At 41.5% G+C, this 23,356-nt stretch overlaps 1 protein-coding gene across 3 annotated transcripts in view; it reads left to right on the top strand.

Moving 5' to 3' along the window:
• Nucleotides 1-23,356, top strand: part of RNF130 (ring finger protein 130) — a 152,731-nt gene that overhangs the window by 52,710 nt on the left and 76,665 nt on the right. For all 3 annotated transcript variants that reach the window (XM_032158898.2, XM_032158897.2, XM_032158899.2), the window contains exon 3: nucleotides 5,582-5,832. In XM_032158898.2, coding sequence (XP_032014789.1) covers nucleotides 5,582-5,832 — 251 coding nt within the window. The remainder of the gene's footprint in view (nucleotides 1-5,581; nucleotides 5,833-23,356) is intronic.

Genomic DNA, 23,356 nt, shown 5'->3' with positions numbered 1-23,356 from the left:
CAGGATGGTTTCGATCTTCTGGCCTCGTGATCCACCCGCCTCAGCCTCCCAAAGTGCTGGGATTACAGGCGTGAGCCACCCCGCCCAGCCTCAAAGTGATTTTAATCTTTTTCACTTAAAGTATATGGTGTTCTGCTTTACATATAATAGGTTCTATAGGAATAACTAATGCCACTGTTAGTAACCGATAGTAAAAATGCTTATGGTAAAGCCACCTCTCTCCTCTTGCGGCCTGGTGCCTCAGACAGCTCATTTGTTCTCTTCCTGGATCTTCCTTTATCAGCTGCTCAGCTACACTGGGCTTGCCCTGAGGTTTACTCCCAGGAGAAGTGGAGGGAAGCCAAGGGAATGAGGGCGTAGATTTCAGACTCTTCCCAGCTGGGTAGACTCACTTTCTGAACTGAAGCATAAATTCTTTCGTAGCTGGCAGGATTGCGTTGGTCAGCAGATCTCTGGGCGTTTTCTGAGCAGTGGGCAGGGAGTGAAGAGAATGGGAATCCAAAAATCTGTGGTTAGGGGCCTTTTGATTTTCTTCCCACAACGTTTTCTTTTGCTTTCTGTGAGTAATAATAGTATAAGTAGGATTAGCTCATGGTATGGTTTGGCTCTGTGTCCCCACCCAAATCTCACCTTGAATTGCAGTCCCTATATCCCCACATGTCAAGGGCCGGACCAGGTGGAGGTAATTGAATCATGGATAGTGAGTGAGTCTGGCGAGATCTGATGGGTTTATAAGCATCTGGCATTTCCCCAACTCGCACTCGTTTTCTCTCCTGCTGCCCTGTGAAGAGGTGCCTTCTGCCATGATTGTAAGTTTCCTGAGGCTTCCCTGGCCATGTGGAACTGTAAGTCAATTAAACCTCTTCTTTTTTTCTTCTTTTTTTTTTTTTTTTTTTTTTTTTTTTGAGATGGAGTCTCACTGTTTCCCAGGCTGGAGTGCAGTGGCACGATCTTGGCTCACTGAAACCTCCACCGCTCTGGTTCAAGCAATTCTCCTGCCTCAGCCTCCCGAGTAGCTGGGATTACAGGTGCCTGCCACCACACCCGGCTAATTTTTGTATTTTTAGTAGAGATGTGGTTTTGCCATATTGGCTAGGCTGGTCTCGAACTCCTGACCGCAGGTGATCCACCACCTTGGTCTCCCAAAGTGCTGAGATTACAGGTGTGAACCACCACGCTCAGCCTAAACCTCTTTTCTTTCTAAATTACCCAGTCTCAGGTATTTATTTGTAACAGTGTGAGAACGGACTAATACAGCTCATTACGCTGCAGCAGTTACTGAACATCTGCTGTGAAGCCTGCAGGTAGTTTCGCATTTTTTGAAAGAAGAAACTGAAGTTCAAAGAGGTTAAGTGCCATGCTGGGATTTGAACCTAGATCCTCCGATTCCAGAGCCCAAAGGAGCTTAATTCTGAGGTTCCTTCTATTGGCCTCTCAAAACTGATTTTGTAGTCAGGATTATAGCAGTATTACCATATTTCCCCACTTTTTTCCTCATTAAAAAACAGAACTGATGGGAATGGGGGGCTTTTTTTTTTTTCCAGAAAAACTGCCCACCCAGTAGTTCTGTTTTTTTAAATGGGAAACAAAGATAAGTAGAAAATTTTGTTAATGCCTTTGATTATAAAATCAGTTTACAAAATGTAGAAGAAACCACAGCATTAGGGAATTACAATTTTACAAATACCGTTGTCGTAACAGATTCAGGCAAACACCAGTGGATGCCAAGAGCATTGAGTGAAAAGTTTTTGGGGAACTGGCTAGTCACCCAATCTGGAAGTATCAGCCCACAGATTGCTTATTAATTAAGAGAAAAACATTTACTTACAGGGAGGAGATCTGGCAGATACCAAAATAACCAAGTCATAAAATTTGCCACCAAACATAAAGGTACAACCCGGCCTGCACTTCCTGATGTGACGAGCTGAGGAGGGACACAGCATCACCTTGTGGTATTCTTACTAGAAATATTTAATTTGGAGATCTAATCATTAGGAAACAATCAAATGTAGATTGAGGGGCATGGTCAGAACATCTGGATTGGACTCTTTAAAAAGGTCAGTATTGTGATCGATGGACTGGAAGTGACTGAAGAACTATTCTAGATCAAAGGAGACTAATGAGGCATGTCAGCTAAGCATGACGCTGACAGCCCCGATTGAATCCTGGACACAAAACTGAACAAGTTAAACAACTATTAAAGTCGTCACCACAGATACCTGAAAATGGACCATCTGTTAACACAGGGTTAAATTTCTTGAGGATAAGTAGATGAATTGTGACCACGTAGCTAGCCTTGTTCTTAAGAGGGACTGTGGAAGTATTTAAGAATAAAATGTCATGTGTTTGCAGTTTATTCTTGATTGGTTCAGCAAAAATAAATACATATAGAAAGGACGAAATGTTGACAAATCTAAATAAAAGGCCCATGAGTGTTCTCACAGTATTGGAACTGCTCTATGGGTTTGAAAATTCTCAGGATGAAAGTGGAAAGAATAGAATTGTTCATTAAAGTAGCCACACTCAAGCAGTGGAAACAGAAGTTCCCATTAAAGAATAACAGTGGGGGAAGTTTCTCAAGAAAATAGTTGGAAGCAGGGATCACAGATGGGCTTTTACTGGATTGCCATCTCTGACAGTTAGTACTGGCGGCCAGATGTGTGGAAGTGCGTGGGAGCGTGGCCACATCCAGGACTTACTAGCAGTGTTTGCCCAGGGCCTGGGACATGGGAGTGGTGGGGCATGTCCCAAATGTGCTTTGATATTTACAGCGTTACAGTCTAATTATTCTTAACTCTTATCAGTCACTGCCTGCTCTGACCGGCCCTTTATTCTGAAGCCTACATTTCCTTTGGCACGTGTATCCCTCCTGAAGCTGGGCCGGAGCTCCTCAGATCTTTAAAAGTCAAGTGTCTGAGGCAGCTTTAGGTCAGGGTCTTTGAGCCCTATCAGGCTTTAGGGGCGGAGTATGGGGAGAAGGCCCTTTCTCCTAGGAGGGGACTCCTATATAACTTTCGCCAGATTCTGTAAAAGATTTAAGACCTTAAAACTCCAGTCCTTTGCAAGTTGGTGGCGGGCTTTCGTTCTGCTGTCCTGCCTGATGGGCAGGGTCAGGCTCCTCTGCCCGGCTCTTCTCTGTGCTGGTGTAATGACGCCACGGCGAGCGGCTCTCTCCCTAGTCCAAAAGGTTCCCCTTTGCTCCTGAGGGCGCGTGGATTTTTGCATCAAGAGCAGGTAATTTTCTACTCTCTTTAAGAGGTGAAAGGAGCCTGATCATAGTATGTGCTCAATAACTATTGTTGAATGGATGGTTGAAATAATTACACACTTCTTTTCCCAAACAGCTTTCCCGTTGAAATTAGTTGGTGTTCTTATTTAGTATTCTTTGAATAGAATTACATGGATTGGTTTCCTTGGCTACCTGTTCAGCTTTCCCTACTCCTTTTTCCAGCTTGAGTCTTCAAGAGGGAGCCTCAACTGATTTCTAAAACCGTTTGTACCTGGTGTGATTATAAAGCAATGAGACTGATTGTCATATGTCGTTTGTGGGATCCGTCTCAGTTACTTTATAGCCATACCTGGTATCTTATACCACAGATCATGGCCCGTTGAACAACATTTTAAGAGATTTCTAAAGGGAAATTTAAAGCGGTTTAGCATTATTTTGTGATTGTCTCTAACTTACTGATCACAACTCTTATTTCAGAAAGGTAATTAGATATTGATTAGATGTTTATTGCTTTCTTTAATTTTGTAGTTTTTTGTGGATTTTTAATCAGTATTCTGATAAACTGCTGTTCTAATAAAATGGCTGTAACAATTTTGAGTAAGGTAGTAAAAAGGTATATGTTCCATTGGGTTACATTTTCCGTAAAACTCATTTTACTGTTGTATTTCTCTTCTGTATTTTTGAGGGTCTCGCTCTGTCACCCAGGCTGGCGTGCAGTGGCGTGATCTCAGCTCACTGCAGCCTCAACTTCCTGGACTCCAGTGATCCTCCCACCTCAGCCTCCTGAGTATCTGGGACCGCAGACATGTGCCACCATGCCTGGCTAATTTTCCTGTTTTTGTGAGAGACAGGGTTTCGCCATGTTGCCCAGGCTGGTCTTGGACTCCTGAGCTCAAGCAATCCACCTGCCCTGGCCTCCCAAAGTGCTGGGATTATAGGCATGAGACACCACGCCCAGCCCTGTTGAATTTCTTTTCAGTTGCATGTAGTCCTCTGTGACTGCATGTAACACAAAGATGGTTCTTTTAGCTAAATGTGATAAATGAAACATGTAAAAGCAAATATTTCAATGTGTTATTCATTGAGGAAGGATTGAAAAGGACAAGTTTTGGAGACTTTTGCTTGTTTGTTTTGTTGGTTTACATTGATATGTACAAACCTTATTCAGATTCAAATAAGTGGTTATAATTTTCTCTTTCCCAAAATAAAATACTTATTTCCCTTCTAATGACCCCTAGTCTCTCTTAGGGGCTCTCTGGAGAAGGTAAATGTAGAAGCTACATGTTGCCACCGGCAGCTTCAGCTTATGAAAGGACAATCGCTGATAGACTGATAGAAGTTTCTCTGTTTCCTTAAAAGACAGTGGGAAGTTATTTCCTTTGTGGAGGAGGAAAGGGATAGCAGTTTCCTGCTGTCCGTAGGAAGAGGTATTCAATTCCTTTAATGTCACTACTTCTGGAAATTACGTAGGGGAAAGGTGTAGGTAACTATAAAGCAGCTTCAGACTGTCCTCGTAATTAACTTGCATAGCCTGTGACTGTGGGCAGACCTCTGGACAACTGTTAGAGGCTGGAGGTATTTTGATGCCAAACTAGCCCAGAATGTTGAAGCCTGGACCTGTCTCTGGAGGGTTTGATTTCCAGAAGAGTTCTGGGGTAAACTAGCAAGGAGCCTCAACTCCACTCAAGTCTGGACATAAGACCCAAGTTAGTTTCAGATGTCACTAATAAAAGGTAGCACCATTTGGCACTTCGTAGCTCTGTTACCAGCTGTGTGTCCCCTGTCTCAGTGAGATTAGAAAGCTTGGTATCCTGTACTTGTTTTTGTTCCTGGCACTAGTTCTACAGACAGTGGGTGCTCCATGAATGTTCCTAGATTAGTGCAAGAAGTACCAATTTATGCTATAAAAACAGCACTTTACTCCATTTCTTAAGGAATTAAGACTTTCTGAAGATCATTTTAAAATAGAAAAGGTTTTACAGCGTAAATCTACCATGATGTTGATACACTTCTCTTGCTGTATAATGTTATGTTGCTGTCTGTTGTCACATTTGGCTGGTTTAATAATATTTTTTTTTAAATGTAGTTGTCAGACAAGTTAATATGGTTCTTAACACTGCAATCGTTCTATGCCTTATGTCTGTTTAAGTCTTAAGTACCACACAACAAATTACATGTTCCTACTTGGTGCCAGCATACCCAGCTGCAGCTTCATTTCAGTTGAGAAGTGGAGTTTGCATACCCTTTCCATTACCAAACATTACAGTAGTTACCTAAGTAGCGTGTTGATATATTTGATGTTTCTATAAGTTTTAAATGTCACTTGAGTTATATATTTATTTTATATTACAGGCACTGGAGATATTATTGCTGTCATGATAACAGAATTGAGGGGTAAGGATATTTTGAGTTATCTGGAGAAAAACATCTCTGTACAAATGACAATAGCTGTTGGAACTCGAATGCCACCGAAGAACTTCAGCCGTGGCTCTCTAGTCTTCGTGTCAATATCCTTTATTGTTTTGATGATTATTTCTTCAGCATGGCTCATATTCTACTTCATTCAGAAGATCAGGTACACAAATGCACGCGACAGGAACCAGGTGAGCTCAGTACTCAGCAGTGATTGGTTCTTGCCAGCCAGAGTTCACAGACATCTGTCGTGACCATGCATCTTACTAACATGTTTTTTCTTTTAAAAAATGTTGTTACCCTCACTCAGTCATTTTAATATGTTGAAAACATCTTCACAAGTATTTAAGGGATATTTAAAATAACCTAAAGGGTACTAAATTTATTGTGATCACCTAGAATATTCTAGTCAGGTAGACAGCTTGATATCATAGTATTATCTAGATTATTCTGTTAATTTGGAGAAATATCACAAAGTTGCATTTTTAAACTAGTAACTTTGGATGTTTCTGGAAATGGGAACTGGGAGGGGGGTTAGGGAGACTTCACTCTTCCCCTCCCTATGTGAAATTCTTTCCCATGTGAATTTTGAACTGGGAAAGTATTATCTATTCAGAAAATGAAATTAATGAAAAACGTCTGTCATTGAAGCTCAGACATGGGGTAAGGGTGAGTGGGGGAGGACCAATAGAAGACGTCTGTCTACGTAGTCATCTTAGGAGTTCCATTGACAGCATATCTGAGGTGCTCAGGGAATTTGGGTTGAGCGAATAAACCTAGGAAAAGCAGTGTGCTTCCCTGGTGTGAGGGCCTGGAGGTGGTGGCCCTCAGTTGGTAACTTAAGTTTGATGTGCTGTGGACAGAATACCCACCCTAGGAGCCAGGTTCGAGGTGTTAGGTCCCTCTCCTAGACTTTTCGTATAGAAAACTAAGAAGTGACTTGCTTGGAGAGCGGTTTGAAGCCAATGTTTGTATAACGCTGTCTTCTCCTAACACAGTCCATTCAAGTTCCTGTGGGGACGGGGGCGTTGGGGTTTTTATCCTTCCTCTCTCTAGCAGAAGAAACACAGACTTTGGTATGGAACAGGCCTCAACTCAGATCCCTCCTGTGCTGCCAGTTTACCATGATCCCTCATCCCTGTTGGACAGTTTGTTTAGCATCTCAACTTCTTTCTTCATCTGAAAGGAGATATAAAATACCCAAACACTGACTGTAGTTTATTGAAGCTTTATGTGCCAGGCTCTCCCTGTGCACTTTTAATTTTTTTATTTTGATAATTTTTATATTTGTAATTTTAGACTTAACAAAAAATTTGTAAGATAAGTGGCAAGTATTCGCTTCACTCAGATTCTACAGCTGTTAATGTTTTACTGTATTTCCTTTTCTATGTAGCTATACTTTTTAAATTTAAAAAACATTCTTTTTTTTTTTTTTAAAGAGACAGGGTCTTGCCGTGTCGCCCAGGCTGGAGTGTGGTGGCAGTCATGGCTCACTGCAACCTCCAGCTCCTGGGCTGAAGCAATCCTCTGGCCTCAACCTTCTAAGTAGCTAGGACTAAAGGTATGCACCACCATGCCTGGCTAATTTTTTAATTTTTTTGCACAGGCTAGGTCTTGCAGTGTTGCCCAGGCTGGTCTCAAACTCTTGGGCTCAAATGATCTGCCCACCTTGGCCTCTCAAAGTGTTGGGATTATGGGTGTGAACACCACCCTCAGCCTTTGTATATATACCTTAACAAAACTATTTGAGAGTAAGTTTGAGATATGATGCCATGTTACCCTTAAATACTTTGTTATATATTTTATAAAAACAAGAACATTCTCATACATAACCATAGTGTGGTTATCAAAATCAGTAAATTAACATTGATATAATACATTATCTGATTGATAGACCTTTTTTGGGTTTTGTAAAACTGGCTCAATAATGACCTTTATAGCAGAGAAAATCCTGGATTGATTGGAGCTCATTGGATTTTGCATTCGTTTGTCTCTTCTTACTTGGTTTTATGACATTGACGTTTCTGAAGAGTACAGATCAATTATTTTGTATTTGAGTTTATCCGATGTCTTGTGTTCCTTCATGATTAGTTTCAGGTTATATGCGTTTTGGGAAAATGTAGATTTGCTTGCATTTGTAAGAGATAATACAAATACAAAGATGTCTCTTATCCCCTTCACTCATTTCTCCCTGTGGTAACAACATCTTGTATAGCTGTGGTCAGTATCATAACCTGGAAATTGACATGGATACAATCCACTGATCCTCCTAAATACACTGAAATCTCCCCACCTCTCCAGTTTAATTTGTACTTATTTGTGTATGTGTGTGTCTGTCTTTAGTCTGTGTCGTTTTATCACATGTGTAGATTCGTATGACCAAAATCACGGTCAGGATACAGACCGGTTCCATCACAAGGATCCCGTGTGCTACTCTTTTATAACCACAGCCACCTCCCTCCCTCCCCCTTCCCTAATCTACCAGTAATCTGTTTCTCATCTCTATAGTTTTGTCATTTCAAGAATGTTAAATAGGTGGAATCATGGGCCAGGCGCGGTGGCTCACACCTGTAATCCCGGCACTTTGGGAAGCCAAGGCAGGTGGATCACTTGAGGTCACGAGTTCAAGACCAGCCTGGCCAACATGGCAAACCCCATCTCTACTAAAAATACAAAAACGTAGCTGGGCAAGGTGCCATGCGCCTGTAGTCCCATCCGTTCAGGAGGCTGAAGCACGAGAATTGCTTGAACCTGGGAGGCAGAGGCTGCAGCGAGCCATGATCGTGCCACTGCACTCCAGCCTGGGTGACAGAGTGAGACTCTGTTTCAAAAAAATAAAGAAAAAAATGTTATATAGGTGGAATCATATCGTATGTAACCTCTAGAGTTTGGAATTCTTCACTTCTTCACTCAGCATAATTACCTTGAGATACTTTTTTTTTTTTTTTTTTTTTGAGATGTAGTCTCTGTCACCGAGGCTGGAGTGCAATGGCCTGATCTCAGCTCACTGCAAGCTCCATCTCCTGGGTTCGTGCCATTCTCCTGCCTCAGCCTCCCAAGTAGCTGGGACTACAGGGGCCTGCCACCATGCCTGGCTAATTTTTTGTATTTTTAGTAGAGATGGGGTTTCACCGTGTTAGCCAGGATGGTCTTGATCTCCTGACCTTGTGATCCACCCGCCTCGGCCTCCCAAAGTGCTGGGATTACAGGCATGAGCCACCGCGCCCGGCCGAGATACTTTCAAGTTGTTATGTGTATCAGTCATTTATTCCTTTTTATGGCCGAACAGTATCCCATGGTTTGGATGTACCACCATTTGTTTAACTGCTCGCTCATTGAAGGATATCTGGGATGTTTTCAGATTTTGGCTATTAAAAATAAAGCAGCTGTGAACAATCACGTACAGGTTTTGGTGTAAACATGAGTTTTCATTTCCCTGGGATAAATGTGTAATTTCTGAGTACAGTGTAAATTCCAAGAGTGAAGTTTTTGGGCTGTTATGATAAGTGCATATTTAGTTCTGTAGGAAACTGTTAGACTCGTTTTGCAAAGTGGCTGTACCATTTTGCATTCCCACCAGAAATGTATGACTGATCCAGTTCCTCCACACCCTCTACAGCACTTGGTGTTTTCATCTCTTGTGATTGTTGAGTTGTGTAGTAACATCTCTTGGGGTTTTAGTTTGCATTTCTCTAATTAGACATTTTTTTATGTGCTTGTTTGCCATCCGTATATCCTCTTCAGTGAAATATCCATTCATGTCTTTTGCCCATTTTCTACCTAGATTGTTTTTCACTGTTGAATTTTGAGAGCTTTTTATGTATTCCAGATACAAGTCCTTCGTCGGATATGTGGCTTGCAGAGATTATCTCCCAGTCTATATTTTGTTTTGTTCAACCTCTTAACAAGGTCTTGGAAAAGCAAAAATTTCTAATTTTTATGAAGTTTATTAATTTTTTCTTTTATGAATTGTGCTTTTGGTGTCAAGTCTAAAAATTCTTTCCTTATCCCTAGATATCCCAAAGATTTTCTAGTATTTTTCCTGGAAGTTTTATATTGTGTTTTACATTTAAGTCTGTGATTAGTTTATTTGAAGCCTTTCCTGTTTTCTAATGTAAGAATTAAGTGCTATAAATTTCTCTCCCAGCACTTCAAGGCTGTGCCTCACATATTTTGATATGCTGTATTTTCATTTTCATTCAGTCCTATGTATTTTTTTCTTTTGAGACTTCTTCTTTTACCCATACATTATTGAGAAGTATATTATTGAATTTCCAGTAGTTTAGATATTTTACTTTTTTTATTTTCCTTTTGAGAGAGGGTCTTACTCTGTCACCCAGGCTGGAGTGCAGTGATACGATCTCAGCTCACTGCAACCTCCACCTCTCGGGTTCGAGTGATTCTCTTACCTCTGCTTCCCGAGTAGCTGGGATTCCAGGCTCATGCCACCGTGTCCGGCTAACTTATATTTTTTGGTAGAGATGAGGTTTCACTGTGTTTCCCAGGCTGGTCTTGAACTCCTGACCTCAAGCAGTCTGTGCACCTCAGCCTCCCAAAGTGTTGGGATTACAGACATGAGCCACCGTGTCCTGCCAAGATTTTACTATTATCTTAGTGTTACTGATTTCTAGTTTGATTCCATTATGCTCAGAGAAATACTCTATGATTTCAGTCCTCTTCTGTTTCTTGAGGTTTGTTTTATGATCTAGGATGTGGTTTGTCTTAGTCAGTGTTTCATTGGTGCTTAGAAGAAATATTCTGCTGTTGGGTGGCCTGTTCTCTGGGTGTTAATAGACCAGTGTGCACAGCTTTTCTTCCTGAGGAGCCGGGCTGGGAGAGCCTATTCCCACTGGGCTCTGTGAGGGTGGGAGGAGGGTGTGATTTTCCCCTTGGCGCCTGGCTGGAGTAGAATGAATATCACCGCAAATGTTTTCTGATGGTAGGCCGTCCTTCTCCTGGTACTTTGGCTGGGGGAGTTGGGCTTTTCTCGGCTTTTTCTGGGGCCGGGTGATGGGGATGCTCTGGTCCTGTTGGCAGTTCCAGGTTGGCGGCTTCTGCAGCACATTGTCAGGGATCTATGGGGGAAGTAAGGAAGCTTGGAACCCACTACCCATTTCTCATGTCTTGAGGGCTCCAGACAGCCCACCTCCTTTTCCCTCCTATAACGTGTAATATACCTGTTTTTAAAAAAAAACAAAACAAAAACCTAAAGATTTGTTTTTAAAATATGTTGACATACGAAACACTGAAAGTAAAATGATAAGGAGCTGCTCTGGAGTGGTGTTCTTGACAGGCAAGCCTGTGGTAGTGGACTGCATGTAGCACACCCTGAGGATGTTGGAACAAAGGCTCGCAGTTGTCCCAGGAGCCTGCTATTGGAAGATAGTGCTTTAATTAGCACCCAGTGTGGGGCCGCGGCTGATGAAGGAGTAAACGTAATCACCATCTGGTGCAGGTCACAAACAGCGAGCTTGTTTCCTAGCATTTATTTTGCAGCTGACTGCATACAGGATCCTTCCTAAGCATCTCTCTCCAGATGCTACTGTGGTGGAAAGTGATGTTCTGACCTTTTTTCCTCCTTCCGTTTTCCCTAAGGTTGACAAATGCTTGATGAAATTTTTATGTGGCTTAAAAAGCTTAGCTTATTAAAGTTTAATAAGAAAGTGGCAGCAGCTAGACTGGTTGAAACCTTTGGCTATTTTAAAAGAGAAGCCATAATATTAGCAAAGGAAAACCAGTGAGTTTAAGGACAAACTCTGATTTTCTCCCACAAACTGTTTGTGTTTTTGTTTTTTGAGACCAGGTCTCACTCTGTCACCCAGGCTGGAGTGCAGTGGCGCGGTCTTGGCTCACTGCAACCTCTGCCTCCTGGGCTCAAGCAGTTCTCCTGCCTCAGCCTCCCGTGTAGCTGGGACTAAAGGTGTATGCCACCATGCCTGACTAATTTTTGTATTTTTAATAGAGCTGGGATTTCACCATGTTGGCCAGGCTGGTCTCAGACTCCTGACCTCATGTGATCCTCCTGCCTCAGCCTCCCAAAGTGCTGGAATGACAGGCATGAACCTCCACAGCCGGCCCCCACAAACTGTTACCATGAAGCAGTTCTTCCTGTAGAACATGCTACCAAAGAGATCCATATATTGTAAATGACTTTCTAAGCATCGTAAAATGCTCACAATTGAGAACATTTTGCATGTGATATAATAATCTAATGCTTTGGCTTTTCAGTTCCTGGCTAAGTGTCTGTGGTTTGCTCTTCCTGGAAAACTGTCAGAATGCATCTAATTACTATCTATAGGTGTAGATAGTTCACATTACCACTGATGGTAAACTTAAATGTCTCTGTCGAATTAAGTCAGTGATAGTTATTTTACACAAAAGGGTAGATGTTTGTTACCTTTATTTTGAATAAATGCTTAAGGATTTTCTGAAAAATGTTAAATGTTTAACAGTTACATGGTTAATATTGCACCTTTAATTTCAAAGTGGTCAAATTTGATTTCTAAAGCAGAACAATGAAATTTTTCATTTTACTGTTTAGGAATGGGGCAGATGTAAAATATTCTACCACTTAATGGACTCCTGAATATTTAGAATGTATTTAAAACTTCCCAGTGAAAATGCATATACTTTTTAAGGTATTTAAAATTTGTAAAAGCTTCTTGCCATAACATGTATATATAATATTCTTTGACTTTATAAGTATCTCAGGGTTGCTGAAATGAAATACACTCTTATTGCCCATTTTCATCGTGAAAGGTCAGTAGCTAATTGGAGAATGCATTTGCCTGTCAGAGTGAGGAAATACATGGAACATTCCTGTGTCAGAGAAAGGCTAAAACTTTGCATGAGTACAGTTAATCTTTGAAAACTGCTGGGTTCATAAGGTGTTTTTTTTTCTTCCACATTGAGAGAGAGGAAGTATTGTATATACTGCCAAGATTTGTCCTACAGAAAAGGATTATATGGCCCCAAAACAGACTTCTTTTGTCATTTTGGATGGCAGAGTGAATTTTGTTCATTATGTTTCTTAAGGATTAACAATTCCAGAAGAACTGGAAAGGGGAAATAGATGTTTGAGCTGAGAAGTTATTATCTTACCAGTTTTAAAAAAATACTGCAAATACTCTGATACCTTCTTTTTCATGTCCTGCCATTTTGTAAATAAGTAATACTTTTCGTATACAGAGACTGTATTATATACCTTCTGAATATTACATGTCAGAGGCTTAAGATCTGATTTTTTTTAAAGCACAAAATATGCTCTTAAGATCATAGTGTTTGGAAGATAATTTATTTCTATATCCTTGGAGTTTAGCATGGGGCCTGGCACATCATACTGCCTCAGTGAATATTTCAATGAATTCAAGAATGAGCTTACCTTCTGTTGGAATGACAGATGCAGTCAAAATACTGTGTGGTATAAGAGTTATTCTTTGGGGGCAGAGTGATACTACTCTCAGTGAGTCAAGGACACTTCACAGAGAAGGTAGGTAGTGACCTTGGAGCTGAATTTTAAAGGATGAATAAGACTTCATCAGATGGAGATGAAGGAGAGTCAGGCAAATGGATCATTTTCCACAGGGAGATGAAAGAGTTGAATGACTGGAACATCAGGAATAGTGGGCAGGAAACTTGTGACTGTTGAACTGATATTAGATGAATAAATTGTCACTAGACTATGAAGGGCATGAATCACATAAGAAAGTTAGGCTTTATTCTATAATCAATACAGTTCGGCTAATTTTTGTATTTTTAGTAGAGACGGGGTTTCGCCATGTTGGCCAGGCTGGTTTCAAACTCCTGACCACAGGTGATCCACCCACCTCGGCCTCCCAAAGTGCTGGGATTACAGGCATGAGCCACCATGCCCGGCCATCAGTACGGTTTTTTAGCAGTGGAGTGATATATGGTTCCTTTCTGGTGCGAGAGACTTAGGGAAAAGGAGTTATGAAAGAAGAAAATATTGAAGAGCAAAGGAAGATGATATTAATAAAATAAGGTTATGTAAAGAGGAAAGGAGTGATCTGGGCACAGGCAGGTGGTGTCTTGGAAAAGAGTTAACAGAGGCTTCTTTTGAGGAAAAAAAAATGGAAAAAAATGGTGGTGAATGATTGAAGGAAGGTGCCGACTACAAGGCACTTTGCATTGGGGAAAGATTCTATACCTAGATTTCACCAGTGTTTACAAGAAGAAAACCCTACTCTGTGCAGATACAGCCTTACTCTAATTCTGTGAGAGAGTTCTGATCGCCGAATGGTGAAATCTGAGATGAATTTCATCAAAGTGACCTATCCTCAATATACTCTGACCCATCTGGCTTTGAACCAACTATTCCTGTTAGATTAAGCCGTATGAATTGTTTTAACTTGTTTTCTGCCTATTCAAACATTTTGTCACTTTGCTTTCAAATATAGAATAGTGTTTATTGTTGCAGCTTCGACCAGATGAGATAAGATAATCTGGCCCCTAACAAACCCCTCAAGCTGTATGCTATAGAAAGTCTTTTCAGCATTTTATAGTGGAGGAAGAACTGGAGTAGAAAGGAGATCTATGGTCCTAGTCCGAATACTTTTAGTAACTTCAGACAGATCTCCTCACCTCTTTCTGGGGCTTGGTTTTTCTCCTTTGTAAAATGATACCTTTCTGTGCTTTTGTCATTTCTAACATTCTGTGTGTGATGAGGTGTAAATTTGAGGAGTTTTATTATTAAAGGAATAGGGCACAGTATGAACGAAGTACGGAGAATATCAGTGAGTGGGTAGCATATTACACGAAAATGCTTTGAAGCCAGGGTTTGTACTTCGTTTAGTGAGTCTCAAACTTTAGTATACAAAAGAATCATGTGGGAGCTCCTTTTGGGGGCTGGAGCACTTTTTAAAATTGCAAATTTCCAAGATGGTTCCTCCCCTTAATTCAGCAAGTCTGGATAGGGCCTACTTACCAGCCTTTGATGTGGGCAAATTATTTAATCTCTGCCTCAATCTCCTTTTCTGTAAAATGGGATATTATAGTTCTTTTCTCATAAAATGATTGTGACGATAACATGAGTCAGTACTTGTGAAGGGCTTAGAACAGTACCTAGCACATGGTATGTACCAAATAAACCTTAGTTAGTATAGATTTTAATTATTATATATTACTAAGCATTCAAGGTAGATTTAATGCGTCTGCCCCGTGGACCACACCTTGAAAAACAGTGACTTCATGGCATGGTGTTTAGGTGAAGGAAAGAGACCTTAATAAAGAGTGATCTTCATGAAAGAATTTTGTACTTCATCTTAGGTACTTGAGAGTTAGCAGGATGCAAATAGAATGAAAATTTTTTTAAAATAGTGGCTTTTAGACAGATTCCAGTAAGAGATCAAATTATACACACATACATAGACACTTACACCTGTCACAGGTTTACCTGTCAAAAAGTGATGGGAAATCTTAAAGGACTGATTAAAAACTCAAAGGATAATTCAGAAGAAGGTAGTAATACTGAAGCCAAGTCCAAAGAAAAATTACAGTGAAGATATTGACATTAATACCTAACACAGAGAAGAGATATTTTGTCCTTTTGCTGTAAGAGGTGTTTAAAGTTCAGAGGTGGAAAATATGATCTATCTAAATATTTGTAGATCTCTGATTAGATAACCTACATGCATTCACGTCAGCTTGCTGAAGACTGAACTGCTGCCACAGCACCTGCTCTCTGCCTTTGGCTATTCCATAATGCAGTGTGATGGCAGGTACTCTCACATGGCTCATCACTGAGCCAGAAATCTGGGGCACCTCTCCTCAAACCCCCCTCTTCGTGCCTCCATGTCAGTCATGAGGTTCTGTCGGTTTTACCTGCTAAATCTTTCTTGACTTTGTGCTCTTCTTTCTTTACCTACTGCTACTTGCCTAATTCAGGCCCTTCTTGTCTCTGAAATACTAGAGACCCTACCTGAATATCCTGTGGAGGCAAGATTTTGATTCTCCAAGCCTCAAATAGCATCAGGAACTTTTCTGTTCAGAACTCTTTGGTAGAATTCTGATCTGAACAAAATGGAAGCAGTGAGATTCTTGTAAAATCTCCTCAAGTTCCTTAATAATAATAATAATAATAATAATAACCCAAATCTGAGTTACCTTAGGAAAATGACCCATTCGAAATCCTTAGAACTTGTCCTCCTTGCAAAAAAAGCCTGAACAATAAATAAATAACTTAATGAAAATAACAGAGGAAGAGTACAGGGGTGCATCCGAGAAATGACAGAAGCTCTGGAGAGCACAGACGTTTGAGATAGCCACATAGAAATGGGAAGGAAATGCTGGGCCTCCACTGTCCCATCCTCTAATCGGGATCAACTGGGAACCAGGAAGAGCTCACTGTGGTGAGGAGGTAAGTGAGAGGATCCCAGCTGCCCTTTCAACACTGTGGATACCTACAGACCTCACCACCGGGGTTCCCACCAGTCCTCACAGGCACTAAGCCCAGCTGAGTCCACCTGGCTATGCACCCCACAAAGAAGGAGCTAAAACCGTGCCCCAACCCCTGCGGCCCACACAGCTGCTGTGCTGTGCCATCTTGGAATTGGAGCTGTGACTGAAGTGTGTCTTGCTCCAGGGGCGAGTACTCATGGCTCCCCTTTGTCCCTAAGGCTCAGCTGCCACCAAACCACCCTAGCACAGTGGCCCCACATCTCCAAGCTGAGCTGGGAGCAACCGTTGGCTCTGTTCCTCGGGGGGCAAGCAGAGATGGAGCTGCTCCACCTGTTCTTCCCCCCGCTGCTGTGGACGAGCTGAAGCAGTATCCTGCCTTTTGGGAAAACAGTACCTTGAACACTCAGAGCAATCATGCCTCCCCAGTGCCTCAGTTGAAGCAGCGCCATGCATCCCAGGAAGTGGTGCATTGGCCATCCAGAGTGATCACACATCCCAGTACCTAAGCTGAAGCAGCTCCCAGCATCCCAGGGAAATGGTGCCTGGCCCACCCAAAAGACTATGCTCCCTGGGCCTGAGCTGAAGCAGCACATTATCCTTTGGGGAGTTGGTGCCTTGGCCAAACTGAGCAGTTGTGCATGCCAGGGATGAGCTGATATAGTACACCATGTCCCAGAGAAATAGAGCAGTGACTGAGCTGAGACACCTTGCCCTTATAGGCCACAGAACTCTAGTACCCTGCTTGTTTGAACCTGTACTAGTCTTCCAGAAGCTCAGCTGCTTAGATAACCTTCCTCTTGGAGAGTGGAATTATCACTGTGCTATCCTCCCCTCCCACGCTGGGTCCACAACAGCTCTGCTCCCCTAAGCTGGGATACTTGCTGTCATTGCACCGGACTTCACAGATCTAAGATACTGCTGAGCCCTGCCATCCCAGGGTCTATAGTCAATACTGTATGGTGCTTCATTTCATGGGACCCAAGTTGCCACTGAGCCCTGCTGACTCATGTTCCTGAATTGGAGCCAGACCCTTGACCCAAACTTCCAGAGTGCCCCTTCTACCTAGTCAGGCCAGTGTTATGCCCTAACTCCCAGGGATAGGATCACAGCTACAATGTAGACTCTTAGGTCCAAGCTACTAGTGGGTACCTGACAGTCACAGATCCTGACCATGTGGGTAACATATCCGACTTTGCCACAGGTGCCACAAATACATTTGTGAGACTCTAAGCCTAGGACATGGTCCCATAGTCATTCTGAGCACCTGCTCCTGGAATCCAGTGCTGCTGCAGCTGCTTGTGGGTAACATCAGACCTCACACCAAGAGGGATCACTTTGGCTAAGTCTCCTCATTGTGGGGAAAGCAAGAATAGTAGGTCCCCGAAGGCCTTTGAAAGGATAACAACCTACACCACTGCCGCAAACATCCACAGCCTATACCACTGAGGCACCCATGGTTATCGCTGATGTTGAATTCAGCTGAAACTGCACAGAGACTGTACCACTGCACCTATCCAGAAATAGTCACCACACCCTTCCCAACTGGCACACTAAGATTAAACTGTAGGCGAAAATCTTTCTCCAGGAGAGCCACTCTAGAAAATTTGAAAGAAGTGATTGTTCCACCAGATGCACAGACATCAACACAGGGACATGAGAAACGTGAAACAAGGAAATATGACGCCATCAAAGGAACGTAATTCCCTAGTAACACACTACAATGGGAAAAAACTCAATGAATTGCCAGAAAAGGAATTCAAAATTATGATCATATGGAAACTCAGAGAGATACAAGAAAATGTGCAGACAATCAACAGAGTTGGGGAAACAGTTCACAATATGAACAGGAAATTGAATAAAAGAGAAGTAAGAATCAAATCCTGCAGCTGAAGAATTCAATGAATGAAAAAACATACAGTAGAGAATTTCAACAGCAAACTTGATCATATGTAATAAAGAATCTCTCAACTTGAAGAAAGGTTATTTGAAATTAACAAGTCAGAGACAAAGAAGAATGAAAAATAATGAAGAACGCCTACAAAACTTATGGAACATTAGGCAAGCAGATATTTGTATTATGGGTGTTCCAGAAGGAGAGAAGGGGAAAGGCATTAAAAATCTATTTGATAAAATCTGAGAACTTCTCAAGTCTATGGAGATATATGGACACCTGATCCAGGTAGCCCAGTGGTTCCCAAATAAGATTAAATCCGAAAACATCCTCCCTGTGTCACATTACAGTCAAACTGTTGAGAGTGAAAGAGTTCACAAAACAGCAAGAGAACAGCATCAAGTCACATGAGAGAATCCCTATTAGACTAAAAACAGATTTTTCCAGAGAAATCTTACAGCCTAGGAGAGAATGGAATCATAGAATTAAAGTGCTTAATGCAGAAAATTCCCAACTAAGAAAGAATACTGTGTCCATCAAAGCCATCCTTCAGAAATGGGGGTGAAATAGTCTTTCCTAGACAAAAATTGAGAAAGTTATACATCTTGAGAGAGTTTTACATTTTGAAAAGACAGTATTCACTACCAGGAAAACATGCAAGAGTATAAAACTCACTGGTAGAGAGCAGATACACAAAGGAGAAAGAGAAAGGAATCAAATCGTAGCACTACAGTAAACCACCAAACCTTAATAATAAATGATAGGAGAGAACAAAAATAACAAAGGATATATAAAACAACCAGAAGGCAATTAAAAATTGATAGGAATAAGTCCTCACCTACCAGTAATAACCTTGAATGTGTAAGCAGATTAAATTTCACCACTTAAAAGACATAAACTGGTGAAATGAAATTTTTAAAAACCATGACACAATTATATGCTACCTGCAAAAAACTCACTTTACTTCTTTTTTTCTTTTTTCTTTTTCTTGAGACGGAGTCTCGTTTTGTCGCCTAGGCTGGAGTGCAGTGGTGCAATCTCGGCTCACTGCAACCTCCGCCTCCCGGGTTCAAACAACTCTCCTGCCTCAGCCTCCTGAATAGATTACAGGTGCCCACCACCACGCCCAGCTAATTTTTGAATTTTTAGTAGAGACGGGGTTTCACCATGTTGGCCAGGCTGGTCTCGAACTCCTGACCTCAGGTGATCCGCCCGTCTTGGTTTCCCAAAGTGGTGGGATTACAGGCGTAAGCCACCATGGCCGGCCAACTCACTTCACTTCTGAAGGCACATATAGGCTAAAAATGAAGGAGTGCAAAAAAGATATTCCATGCAAAGGGAAATAAAAACTAAGCAGGAGTGGCTGTACTTGTATCAGATAGAACAGGCTGGGCGTGGTGGCTCATGCTTGTAATCCCAGCACTTTGGGAGGCCGAGGCAGGTGATCACTTGAGGCCAGGAGTTTGAGACCAGCCTGGCCAACATGTTGAAACCCTGTCTCTGCTAAAAATACAAAAATCAGCTGGGCATGGTGATACACACCTGTAATCCCAGCTACTCGGGAGTCTGAGGCAGAGAATCGCTCGAACCTGGGAGGCAGAGGCTGCAGTGAGTTGAGATCACACCACTGCACTCCAGCTTGGGTGACAAAGCGATACTCCATCTCAAAAAAAGAAAAAAAAATTAAATAAAATATTGAAAAAAAGACTAAGAAGATCATAATATAATGATAAAGAGATCAGTTCAGCAAGAGGATATAATCATTGTAAATATATATACACCCAACACTGGAGCACTCAGATATATAAAACATATATATATATATATATATAAAATATTAGATCTAGAGAGAGAGAAACTAATACAGTAATAGTTGGGGAATTGAACACCCCACTCTTAGCATTAGACAGATCATCTAGACAGAAAATAAATAAACATTGGGTTTAAACTGCACTTTAGACCAAATGGAAGTAACACATTTATAATATATTTCATCCAACAGCTGCAAAATACACATGGTTTTCATCACCAGTAGAATATTTTTCAAGATTGACCACATGTTAAGCCACAAAACAAGATTTGTTATCAGCTAGGCACAGTTTTGTTTGCATGTAGTCCCAGCTACTTGGGAAGGTGAGGCAGAAAGGATCTCATGAGTCCAAGAGTTCGAGACCAGCCTGGGCAATATAGCGAGATGGCGTTTCTTAGTTTTAAGAACTTTTTAAAAATTAAAATCATACAAAGGATCTTTTCTGACCACAAATGAAATAAAGGTAGAAATCAGTAACAATAGAAACTTTTGGAATTGTACAAATACATGGAAATTTACAAACATGCTCCTAAACAACCAGTGGGTCAATGAGTAAATTAGGAAGGAAACTTTAAAATTTCTTCAATAAAATGAAAAGAACATACCAAAACCTATGGGATACAGCAAAAGCAGTTTAAAGAAGGAAGTTCATAGCAATTAACACCTACATCAAAACAATAGAAAGATTTGCAATAAACAATCTAATGATGCATCTCAAGGAACTATAAAAACAAAAACAGGCCGAGCGCAGTGGCTCACGCCTGTAATCCCAGCACTTTGGGAGGCCAAGGTGGCGGATCATGAGATCAACAGATCAAGACCGTCCTGGCCAACATGGTGAAACCCCATCTCTACTAAAAATACAAAAATTAGCTGGGCGTGGTGGCATGCACCTGTAGTCTCAGCTACTCGGGAGGCTGAGGCAAGAGAATTGCTTGAACCCAGGAGGCAAAGATTGCAGTGAGCCGAGATCACACCACTGCATTCCAGCCTGGTGACAGAGCAAGACTCTGTCTCAAAAAACAAGTGAAAACACAGCAAACACAAAGTCAGAAGCAGCAAAAAAAAAATAATGAAGTTCAAATCAGGAATAAGCGAAATCAAGACTAAAGGGCCAGGCATGATGGCTCATGCCTGTAATCCCAGCACTTTGGGAGGCCAAGGCTGTCTGATTGCTTGAGTCCAGGAACTCAAGACTAGCCTGGGTAACATGGCAAAACCCCATCTCTACAAATAAAAATACAAACGTAAGGCCAGTCGCAATGGCTCATGCCTGTAATCCCAGCACTTTGGGAGACCGAGGCAGGTGGATCACGAGGTCAGGAGATCAAGACCATCCTGGCTAACATGGTGAAACCCCGTCTCTACTAAAAATAAAAATAAAAAAATTAGCCGAGCATGGTGGTGGACATCTGTAGTCCCAGCTACTCGGGAGGCTGAGGCAGGAGAATGGCATGAACCTGGGAGGCGGAGGTTGCAGTGAGCCGAGATGGTGCCACTGCACTCCAGCCTGGGTGACAGAGCGAGACTCCATCTCAAAAAAATATAATAAAAATAAATAAATAAATAAAACATAAGCCAGGCGTGTTGGTGTGCGCCTGTAATCGCAGCTACTCAGGAAGCTGAGATGGAAGAATCACTTGAGCCCAGGAGGCTGAGGTTGCAGTGAGCCAAGATCACGCCACTGCACTCCAGCCTGGGCAACAGAGCAAGACCCTGTCTCCAAAAGAAATAAAATTTTAAAAAAGACTAAAAAACAATACAAGTGATCAATGAAATAAAAAGATTTGAAAAAATAAAATTGACAACCACTAGTAAATTTTCCCAGACACATGTACCAACATAGATTCAAGAGGAAATAGAAAACCTGATCAAACAGACCAGTTATGAGTAATGAGAGTGAATCTGTAATCAAATGTCTCCCATGAAAGAAAAGTCCAGCACTTGATTCCTTCACTGCAGAATTCTGCCAAACATTTAAAGAAGAGCTAATACCAATTCTTCTCATACTCCTCCAGAAAATTGAAGAGAAGGGAACTCTTCTGAACTCAATCCACAAGGCCAGCATTGCCCTAAAAGCAATACCATATGAGGATACAACAAAATAAAGAAAAATATAGACAAGTGTCCTTGATGAACATAAATTTTTAAATCCCCAACGAAATACTAGCAAACTGAATCCAGCAACACATTGAAAAAAGCATTCATGATGAAAAAGTGGGATTTATCCCAGGGATGCAAGAATGGTTCAACATATGCAAATCCATAAACGTGATGCATCACATCAACAGAATGAAGAACAAAAACCATGTGGTAATGCCAATAGATGCAGAAAAAGCATTTGATAAGTGGCTTCATGATACAAACTCTTAACAAGTTAGGTGTAGAAAGACATACTTCAACACAATAAAGGCCATATGTGACTTACCCACAACCAACATCATACTGAATGTGGAAAAGCTGAAGACGTTTCCACTAAGATGTGGAAAAACACAGGATGCCCACTTTCACCACTTCTATTTAGCATGTTATTACTGGAAGTCCTTTTAGGACTAATAAGTAAAGTTGCAGAATACAAAATTAACATACAGAAATCAGTTCTGTGTATATACACCAACAATATACTCACTGAAAAATAAGAAGTCCATCTTATTTACAATAGCCACTAAAAAAGAATAAAATACATAGGAATAAATTTAGTCAAAGAGATGAAAAATGTCTGCAAGGAAAACTGTAAAACACTGATGACAGAAACTGAAGAGGGAACAAAAATAGACATCCCATGTTCATGGATAGGAATAATTAATATTGTGAAAATGACAATACTATCAGAAGCGACCTGCAGATTGAATGTAATCCCTATCAAAATGCCAGTGATATTATTCACAGAAATAGAAAACACAATCTTTGTATGGGTTTTTCCCCCAAAGACAGCAGATTAGAGGCTTTTCCAGCATGCCTAACCCACTTGGAAAAAGCAAAATAGTGTGCAGATAGTCACATCATTAACTTTTATCCAAGAAGGAACACAGGAATTGAACAGAACATTTCAGACACTGGGAAAGAGAAAATTGGGAGACAGCCCTCCTGGCAGAGTCGGGCTAAAAACAGAAAATCCCCAATACAGGAGATGGGGAGTCAGTGTTCCTCTGCAGTCCATCTTCCCACTGGGAAATTGTGCAATCCAGGCCACAGGAGAGCACCTTGAACCTCCCAAGCCCTGGATCTTACTTAGGGAGTAGCTGAGAGACATTGAGAAGGAACAACCTGGGATGCGTCCCATGCATTTTCCCAGACCTGGTGGCTGATAAGAGGACTCCATTCTCAATCCTAGCTCATAGCAAACTGTGTGGGAATCCTGTGACCTAGCAGCAGCAGCAGAAGCAGCATCTGTTAGCATTATAAAGTCTCGTGCCAGGATTGGAACACTGGGTCTTCGGTAGGAAAGGGGCCCACACAGCCAGAAATGATAAATGAGTACAGCTTGGGCCTCCAGCTTTGGGCCCTAGAATTGGACCCCTGCACCCCCATCATGGGACTGGAGCAGGAGATTTGCCTGAGAGGTATGGTTTTGGACCCAGTAGCAAGTTTTACTGCG

The sequence above is a fragment of the Hylobates moloch genome, unplaced genomic scaffold, assembly GCF_009828535.3.
Source record: "Hylobates moloch isolate HMO894 unplaced genomic scaffold, HMol_V3 SCAFFOLD_6, whole genome shotgun sequence".
NCBI lineage: Eukaryota > Metazoa > Chordata > Mammalia > Primates > Hylobatidae > Hylobates > Hylobates moloch.
The sequence above is the reverse complement of the archived record's forward strand: the minus strand, read 5'-3'. Positions and strand labels throughout refer to the sequence as shown.